This window comes from Lactuca sativa, chromosome 3, assembly GCF_002870075.4.
Source record: "Lactuca sativa cultivar Salinas chromosome 3, Lsat_Salinas_v11, whole genome shotgun sequence".
Taxonomy (NCBI): Eukaryota; Viridiplantae; Streptophyta; class Magnoliopsida; order Asterales; family Asteraceae; genus Lactuca; species Lactuca sativa.
Window position 1 is genome coordinate 76,115,220 of NC_056625.2, and position 10,059 is coordinate 76,125,278.

Here is a 10,059-nt window from a genome sequence, read left to right on the forward strand (position 1 = left end):
TGGAAGCAATAATCTTCTGTTTGCCCTTTTGTTCAGCTGACAAATGAGATTTTTGAGAACGAACGGAATGAGCTTTTGAGTGAAATGGAGATGAATTGGAAGAAGTAGAAGAATTAGATGAATGAGAAGGAGTGGGTTTAGATTGAGATGACTTCTTAGCTGGAGACTCTAGGTGACCCTTTTGCTTTTGATCATTGGTGGGACTGACCTTAGAGTTGTGATTTACTTTGATTTCAGAAACGAACCTATGCTTTCGGTTGGAGTTGTTCTGTGAACCGAACCTTTGCTTTCGGTTGAAGTCATCCTTAGAACCGAACCTTGGCTTTCGGTTGTTGTGGCTCTCATGCTTTTTGACAGGATTGTTCTCAAACTTCAGATTCTTGTCTTGATGTGAGAAATATGCATTCTGGTATTGCCAGAATTGTTTCCTTTCAGAGAGATTCTTCCTGTATCTCTGGTTCCTTTCACGTTTCTTATTCCTCATCTGCTTCGGTTGATGATGAATATTGGCTTTCATTTTCGGTTTCTCCTTGGCTGGTTGACTTTGAACTATGGGAGTTTCACTTTGAACTGAGGAACTAGAGGGAATGTTTTCTTTTGCCGAACTTCCATTCTCTTGAGGAATTTCTTTCGTACCACTAGTACTTGGCACATCGAAATTATCTGGCTTGTTCAGAGGTTCTGGTATGTATCTACTTTTACTAATCCATGAAGTCTTTTCTGACAAGCCCACCGTTTCATCTGCATTATCGATTGGAGCTGACCAGAAGAACTCATCACAGCCATCAGCATTGTCTTCGTTTACAATAGCTGTGAGTTCAGCAGTTTGATGTTCGGTTACTCCAGTGACCTTGTACACTTGATTTGGAGTGGTCCGGACCTTTTGATATACAACCGCTTTTTCTACTAAGATCGGGGACATTTGTTGGGACAATCGAGCGAATTCCACTGAATTTTCAGAAATTAGATTCTTGTGGTTTTCAGGTTTGTTTTTTACAAATTCTGAGCAGTCAACCGTGTCCTCTACAGAAATTTCACTCATGTTGTCATCCTCATTAAGCTCAGATGCATTTTCAACATCAATTTTGTTTTCTGAGCTCAAGTTGACGTTTAAAGAGTCAAATTTTTGTATGGTTTCGGTTCTCAGTTTAAGTCTATCATTTTCATCCAAAAGTTTTTTAAGCATGTCCTTGTGGTCCTTGGATTTAATGAAGGATTCAATTTTGTCCAGTCCATACATATAGGTCGGATTGACGTCATCAGATGATATCACACTCTCACAATTATAAGCTTCGGCATCAATTTCATCCTCCTTAAACTCAACGAAGGGCAAAATCATGCGATGAATCTTTTGGCCTATTTCACAGTCCAAGTGAAGCTGAGTAATATTAGTATAAAGACGTTTTGTAATTAAACAAAAAACATTACGCTGTTTTAACAACTTTAAATTGTCTCTTTGTAAATAAATGTTTTCATCTTTTATTTTAACTAATTCAGACTCCTTCAACTCGATCCACATGCACCGCTCCTCACTCTTCGAAGACGCCCTGCTTAATTGATCAGTTAGGTTAGAATTGGTGACTCGAGTTTGAGTTAAACTACTATCTAGATGAGAAATTCGTGAATTAACATTTTTTAGTTCTTTTTCATATGAGGATTGTGGTACTTTAAATGAAACAAAAACCGATTGTACCTTCTTGATCAGTTCATCGAGCTCATTGAACTGCACGCTGAGCGGTTTGGCCGTAAAGCACATATCCTGCTGTTCCTTCGGTTCATTGCTTCTATCATCAGTGTTGTATCCCCTCATCTGAGACACTTCAGACACCATCAGGCACCTGCCTCCACTGCTTTCCTCTTTAGCCACACAAGCCTTTCCATGCGAAGGCTTCCTCACTTCATCGTCTTCTGAGTCGGTTGACCAAACTTCAACGCCACCGAACTCGTCATCAGCAACTGAACCCTGCACAATTAGAGCATTCATGGAAGGGTTAGCGGTAGATTTTTTCTTTCTCATCTCATCAAGCCTTTTCTGCAACAAAGCTTCCTCATCCTTTTCCTCATCCTTTTCAACCATCTTTTTGAGGACACAATCCTTAGCATAGTGGTTTTTCCCACCACAGTAGTAACAGCTTACTCCAGAATCACCATCTGCCTTCGGTTCCTTCTTGGGCTCTTCAACCTTCGGTTCATTGTTAACCTTTTCTGAACTATAACTCCCTGCCAGTTTCGGTTTTTGTTGCTGGGGAATCTCTTCTTAATGAACCTCTTGGGGTTAGACACCATCATAGCATAGTCCTCAGACGTGAGGTCATACTCCTCCAAGTTGAGGTCTTCATCCTCCATCACAACTTTACTTTTTGATAGGAGGGCCAGTGAACCTAGGCTTGAAACAACGTTCTTTTCTTGCAGCACAATCTTCTCCTGGGACTTGAGAATACCCATAAGTTTCGCCAAAGAATATGATTTAAACTGCTCATGGGCTTTAACTGTAGACACCACTGCTCTCCATTCTGACCTTAGACCATTTAAGAACGTAACCTTCTGCTCGATAAGCTTCCTTTCGATGTCATGTTTGATCATCTTGCTAAGAAGATGATTGAAGCGATCGAACGTCTGGGTCACAGTTTCTTCGGCTCCTTGCCTGAATTCTCCAAACTCAGATAAGAGCAAGGTTTGGATAGAATGTTCAAGATCCTCGTCTGTAGAGTACAGTTCACGAAGTCTATCCCAAACTTCCTTTGCCGTCGTGCATGAGCTTACCAACCTGAAAGTGTCGGACTGAAGGGCGAATCTGATCAATCTTAACGCCTTGATATTGCACTGGAATTTATCCTTTTTATCTTGCGCAATATCTTTAACATCCTTCAGCAGATCATTGTACTCCTTTTGAGTTTTGATAATCCTCGACGTTGCAGAGTGAGAAAACGGTCCATTGATAATTGCTTCCCATATGAGGTATCCATTATCCTCAGATCCTATAACATAGTCTTCGAAGTGATGCGCCCAAACTTCATAATCATGGGTATATAAGATGGGAATCTTCGTGGTTGAACCAATGCTGTTGGAAATATTGATGGGATTCGATTGCGACTCATCCATAATGATCGAATAACCTGTTTAAAGATCAGACTTGTAATAAATCAGATTAGGGCAAAACAATAAATATCAAGATACGTCAATAATGAGATGACGGCTCAATAAATATCAGTAATTACGGAAAAACCCTAATTGAAACCTTTTCACAGAAAAGATGTGTATCGATGACACAACCTCCTGTTCTGATACCAATTGATGAGATTAAAACTTAATCTTGAAGATCGATTAGATCTTAAACAGGTAAATAAATATTAAACAGCAAGAACACGGAGATGAAGAACAAATCAAGAATGAATCAAACGAGTCGAATGATTAAAATTAAACCCTCAGAAGAGCTCGATCAAGAACATCAATTGTAGAGGGTTGGAAGGTTTACAAGAACGATAAAAAAAATCAAAGCTATCGTAATTCTCTATCTTGTAATCTAGATCGTTAACCTCATTATGCATGCAAGCATAAACTTATATAATAAACCTAACAGGCTCTCGGTTGGACAGACCCAAACCGGAGTACAAAATAAATGGTCTAACAGTCGAGCCCAATGACGCAATCTTCAAACGAATCTTTAACCCAACGTATATACTATATTATAATACATATATCTTATATGTCTTAAATACAATTATTAAAGCTTGATGTGCAACAAAATGTTGCATCTCTAAAAAAAATTGTCTTAGAAACAACTTATTTATTAAGCATTGTTTACATGTAACTGATGCATAGAAAAATAGATACCTGGTTCAGGAATCCTTACTCCTTCATCCCACTCTCCGTTGAACATATCACACGGATCACGATCCTAGCTTTATACATCCAATGGATGAAAATGGGTTCATCAAACACAAAATCAATCCAATGGATAAAATTACCCATGTTGTATTTAGACCCTTCGTTTTTCCCACAACCCTAAACAGCCGAACCTAAATTAATTTTGAAACCACACTCTCTCTCAAAATATGATCCTCCTTCTTCTCTATAACTCAAACAAACGACTGGATCTCTCACCAAGGAGCTACCCTGACAATGGCACCACCTCCGTCTCCAGCATCAACCACCATCGCTAGCACTAACGTCAGCCACCGCCGTCGTGACCACAATTCTCTATAACCCAAACAAACGACTGGATCACTGCCACTTTCGTTCACCTTCGATCTTCACTATCATAGCCATGATTCTCTAATAGTCCAGGATATCGCCCCTTTTATCTACCCTTAAAAATCGAAGGTAAACCCTTCAAACAGATCTTATATGGGGATTTTTGTAGCAACACGTATGTTTTTTCATTTATTCTACTTTCAAGGTTTCCCATGTACAATATTTTGTTTTTTGATTTCCCATATACGAATGTTTTTTGGTTATTCATATGTATCTTCAAATAAGTTTATGATTTTTCTGATTTTCTGATTCTTTTTTATTTTTATGTCGGTGTTGATTTATTACAGATACCATGTTTTTCAACAAGATAAATAAAAAGATTTATTGAAAGTTGTACGAAAGGTTTTAAGTTAAAGTTTGTACATCAAGAAGAAATGTGACAGAAGGTATGCATTTACTCTTTTCTAACAAAGAACCATCTAGCTGAAATTGTGCAACAAAGAAACACGATTCCTTCTGTTTACATTAGTTGCTTGCTGTCAAGGAACATGCCAAACTAAAGATCGGGAAAAGTTTAACGAGAATAAGGTACACTAATGCAATAATTATACCACCAATATCTCTCCGAATACCCCCTCTCTAGCGGTATGTGTATTTAACTCTTTTATGCGTATATGTACAGGTCCTGAAATGGGAGGACATTGGATCAACCGACCCAAATTTCTCCTGCAAGATAAAAGTTTAGAAAAGAGAGTTGTCCTTTTATCCGATCATGGTTGCTCATACATCCATCTCCATTCATTGAAATATTTAAAGTTGGATTAATAAGCACGACAAATCTAAATGAATTTCATAATGCATCCGTGTAAGCTCTAATTCCATGTCTCCTTCTTTAGCCCCGCCATTTAGGAATCATATGGGTTTAAGGAGCAAACTGGAGCTTCATGTTGGAATTAAGTATAAGTTTGTTTTATATTGGTATCATTTTTGGTATTATATTACATATTTTCAGGTTAAAAGATTCTGCATTCAGATTTATGCTTTATTTCATCTTTATTTATCATGTTTTGTTTGTGTTTTTTATTGTAGCTTTCAGCATCATGGGTTTTTGTTCATTCTTTGGAATTTTTCAGATTTATTGTCTTAATGTAAAGGGATAATGACTTGAAAGGGTAACAAACTTTTAACTTTTGTCACATTTAGTCACTGAACTTTTTTTCGTTATCTATTTGCCATTGAACTATTAAAACTGTTCACATTTTACCCTTATGACCGGCTGTTGCCGGTCGTAAGGGTAAAATATGAACAGTTTCAATAGTTCAATGGCAAATAGATAACGAAAAAAAGTTTAGTGACTAAATATGAACAAAATCGAAAGTTCGTTTCCCTCTAAAAAGTTCAATGACTAAATGTGAACAAACCTTCTTTTTTATTATGTTTTAGCAAATTATTTATTTTTGTTAAATTGTAGAACATTTATTGATGAAGAAATCTATGAAATAATAAAAAAAAAATCTTGAAAATATATTTAAAAAAACAAAAAACCTAAACCTAAATAAAAAACCAATGGTTTGACATTTTCCAAAAAAAAAAAAATCAAAATTTCCAATCTGATTTTGGTTTTACAAAAAAATAAACCATTCTCACTGATGTGAATTATGACCATTGGTTTGACATGTGAAATTTGTGACATCCCATAAAAATGTAGTTACAACATTGTTTGAACTCGTAATTCATAATAAGGGGTTAGAGTATCATCGCATGAATACGTAGTTACAACATCGCCTGAACTCGTAATTCATCACCTACAGGTTATGGGCCTACTGGTGTTTCCACTGGGTTGTCTAGAATAGTCCGTGATCACCATCTATACTCTGGTAGATCACTACATCGCCACATTGCTAGTTAAGGTTATGGTATCTCCTTTCATCCTACATCACATATTCATCGTCATCTATTTACCTAATTATCACCACCTTTCTATCATCACCTATCTCTCATCATTTTATTTCATCACACACTAACTATTTCATCTATCCATGTTTCATCCGCAATATATTTGTAGATATAAAATAAATATACCGTTTAAATCTTTTAAAACATGTATAAAATCGTTCATCCAACATAGACAGCAAGTATTCAAATAATATGCATACATAGCACGTAATTTATGTAAAATACTTCATATCTATGTGTAAGATGAAAGTAACTATATATACCATAAAAATCCCATAAATGCTTCCTAACTTCGAACCCTAAGGTTTACTCTACTAAAGCTTCATATTCTCGGCTCTCTGAACCTAGAAGGGTCCAGATCTATCACACCAAAAAGCTCAAGATAGCTCTTCCTCTCACTCTACACACTCAAGCTTGCTAGGGTTCTCACTTATGGGAATGGTAGTCGCAATTGAAGGCCATAAGTGCCTTTAAATATGGCTCGGGCCCAAAGATTTAGGGTTTCTGCCAACAGCGCGGACTTGTCGAGTCGCCTCACCGACTCGTCGAGTCCATTCATTAATCCGAGTCATCAGTCGCGACCTTACTCGACGAGTTGAGGCGTCAACTCGTTGAGTCTCTCTTCTTAACTCAAAGAAAAATACTTCAATGATGATACCTGGAAATCCGGATGTTACATTTTGTTTTTTTATTTCATAGATTTCTTCATCAACAAATGTTGCTACAATTAAACAAAAATAAATAATTTTGCTAAAACATAATACAATAGGAAGTTTGTTCACATTTAGTCATTGAACTTTTTAGAGGGAAACGAACTTTCGGTTTTGTTCACATTTAGTCACTAAACTTTTTTTCGTTATCTATTTGCCACTAAACTATTGAAACTGTTCACATTTTACCCTTATGACCGGTAACAGCCGGTCATAAGGGTAAAATGTGAACAGTTTCAATAGTTCAATGGCAAATAGATAACGAAAAAAAGTTTAGTGACTAAATGTGACAAAAATCGAAAGTTCGTTACCCTTTCAAGTCATTATCCCTAATGTAAACGGTCGCTGTACATATGTACATATTTCCTTTGTCTTTTGTTAAAGATATCTATTTGGTGTTCTCTTACTTGAGAGTTCACTAGAAACTAAAAGAGTAATATTATGCTTGGGCTTCTACAAGGAAATGGTTAAATGAAGATTGCATTTTGTATTCATTTTGCTAGTCGTTTTTCGAGTTGTATATATATCTACAAATGTGAGTTAGTGTTAATTTTAAAGTATATGTTTATATCGAAATAGTGTATTTGGTTGAATTGTTTACTATATCAATTCTACTTTGAAGTATTTAAAAATGAAATAAACACTTAAATTTTCATTGTCAACTTTTGTTTAGTCTATTTTTTTTAAAGGGTGCATGAAAGATCTTTATTTTTCTTGAAAACACATAAAGCCTAAAACGGAAGCAATTTGTTGTTAATTATAAATGTTAGAAATAGGATATACGATGGTAATTTAAATATAATGCAACGGCATGTTAAATGAATGAAATAAAAAAATTCTAACAAAACTTTCTTTATCTTCATTATATACAAATATAAGTTAAAATTTTTGAATAATGAAAATTTTATAGATAAAATTATAGAATAACATATTTTACAAACTAAATAGAATGATGATATTACAATATAATAGCTTTTTAGGAAAAGACTGCATATAGGTTAAAGATTGCTACTAGATTTTACAAATCTAAGATGATTAATTATTTTAAAAAAAAAAGTATAAACATGATAATGATCTTTTCGAGACTTCTCAGCAAATTTCAGCTCACATAAATTCAGAATATCTTTTGCAGCTTTATTGAATATTTATCCATTACACAAATATAAAAATATAGTTCAGCTCACATAAATTTAGACTATCTTTTGCAGCTTTATTAATATTTATCAATTACACAAATATAGACCGAAGTAAACATTTGGTTTTAAATTTAATACTTCAAACTTTTAAATATAATTATAAATTGTTCTTATAAGAATATATACCTTTAGACATTGACAATTTGACATCAATTACGATAAATAAATAAAAAAAAAACTAACTTACAAAAAAAGATATTGATACGGTAATTAATTTTTTTAGGCTATTAAATATTTATGTAAAGCTTAAGTTATAGAAAAGTAAGTACAAGAAAGTAAACATAAAAAATTGTAAATATATCATGAATCTGAAATATATTTGCAAATTTTATTTGCAAATGTGTATTTTTTAATAAGTAATTGTTTGATAAACGATTTGAAGATGGTAGCAAATTTATTATAAAAAAATGTTCACATTTACCAAAACTCTTTGTGATTGGATTCATAATTCACAAAGCTTTGTTTTGAACATTAGCTGACAGATATTATCGTTAATTTACAAAAATATTATTTGTGTTGCGAATAGAAAGAGTATTTTGGGGGTATTGATAAATAGTTTTTTTTTTAATTTTTTTAACAAAATGTAACATTATTTGTTAAATGAAAATAATTATCGTCCGCTATCAGATAAAGAGTAATAGATGAAAATTACTATTTGATGTCCGTCTAGAGACAGATGATCGACGAAAGGAAAAAAATCCTCGGAATAAAACAAATCGAAAGGAAATGATTTGACGACTTCCGAAATGACACTAACTTTCGTTCGGAAACTAATCGCCGGAATGAAACAAATCGTCACCGCCGCATCGCGTGGGTACGCTATATATATATATATATATATATATATATATATATATATATATATATATATATATATATATATATATATATTAAACCTATAATATTAGAATAATATAAGGGTTGAATTTTAAACTTTTGAAATTCTAGGGTTTAGAATTAAATGTTTCAAAAGCTAGACATTTACATTTACAAATTCCAAAACTTGAAGGCAGGTTTTCTAAATTTCAAAACCTGTTGGAATCCATAACTTATGAGTTTAATATATATTTTAATGAAAAGACTTTTGACATTCCATATGACATGTTATGGAGTTCATAAACCATTTATGGGAAAAAGACTCTTCAAATTCATAACCTATGATCTTAATAATCTCTTTAAAAGAAAACTTTTCATTTTCCATAACTAGAAGACAAGTAATGGAATTCATCAAAATCATTTAGACCAAATATTATAACTTACAAAAATAATCAATTTGTCTATGAACTAAATTAAACTCATAAGAACAAGACAACTGATATCAAAATTATTTCATGTAATTAATCATATATACAATTACAAAATATGAAAGCTTTGACAATTATCTTTTAATTGGACAAGCATGAACATTACCCTATTGGAAAAAAAAAGTTTATACATTCAAAAAACAGTTTAGGGTAATGATCCTAATCTAATTGCAAGCCAAAACACGAGATTTTGCTCACCACGTCGTAGTAAAAGCTGCCACATCGTGGTGAGCAGTTAGATGCGAAAATGGCACATTTTCAACTTTGGAAAAACAAGAAGCATCAAGTATATGAGAAATCAAGCCTAGACTCTGATACCACTGTTGGGTTTTGAGCATTCTAACACTCCTAAGGTGTGCATGCAACCCTAAATACATTGGATCTATGTTTTCTCTATTATACATGCAATCTTGAACTTTTCAAGCTGTTGCCCTAAACTAGCATACAAAATTTTATACATGGGTAACAAAACAAGTTAGATAAAATACCTTTTCTTGTAGTTTGAAGCCTTGGAGTTTTAAGAGCTTAGTGTCCCAAGTGTTGCACTTCAAATGGAACTACACAACACCACCAATAACTTGGAATAACTTGAGAGAAGATTATATTATAGCAAAATCGGCTAGCCCTCACTTGTGTATCTACTAGTGCTAATTTCATGAACTATGAGAATTCTTGATCAATACTAAATAAATAATATGA

The 10,059-nt window shown here is 33.7% G+C and overlaps 1 protein-coding gene and 1 long non-coding RNA gene across 2 annotated transcripts; one reads left to right on the forward strand and one right to left on the reverse strand.

Annotated features, from left to right (window-relative positions):
- Positions 1-1,388: 1,388 nt before the first annotated feature.
- On the reverse strand, positions 1,389-2,891 carry LOC128133027 (uncharacterized). Its single transcript, XM_052770034.1, has 2 exons — positions 1,694-2,891; positions 1,389-1,547 (listed from the first exon to the last, which is right to left on the reverse strand). Exons 1-2 carry the CDS (start codon positions 2,075-2,077, stop codon positions 1,530-1,532), a joined length of 402 nt encoding a protein of 133 aa, XP_052625994.1. The 5' UTR covers positions 2,078-2,891; the 3' UTR covers positions 1,389-1,529.
- A 1,002-nt stretch (positions 2,892-3,893) lies between these two features.
- Positions 3,894-5,213, forward strand: LOC111906360 (uncharacterized). Its single transcript, XR_002855180.3, has 3 exons — positions 3,894-4,323; positions 4,542-4,782; positions 4,877-5,213. It is a non-coding gene; the product is annotated as an uncharacterized LOC111906360 (long non-coding RNA).
- The last annotated feature ends 4,846 nt before the right edge of the window (positions 5,214-10,059 follow it).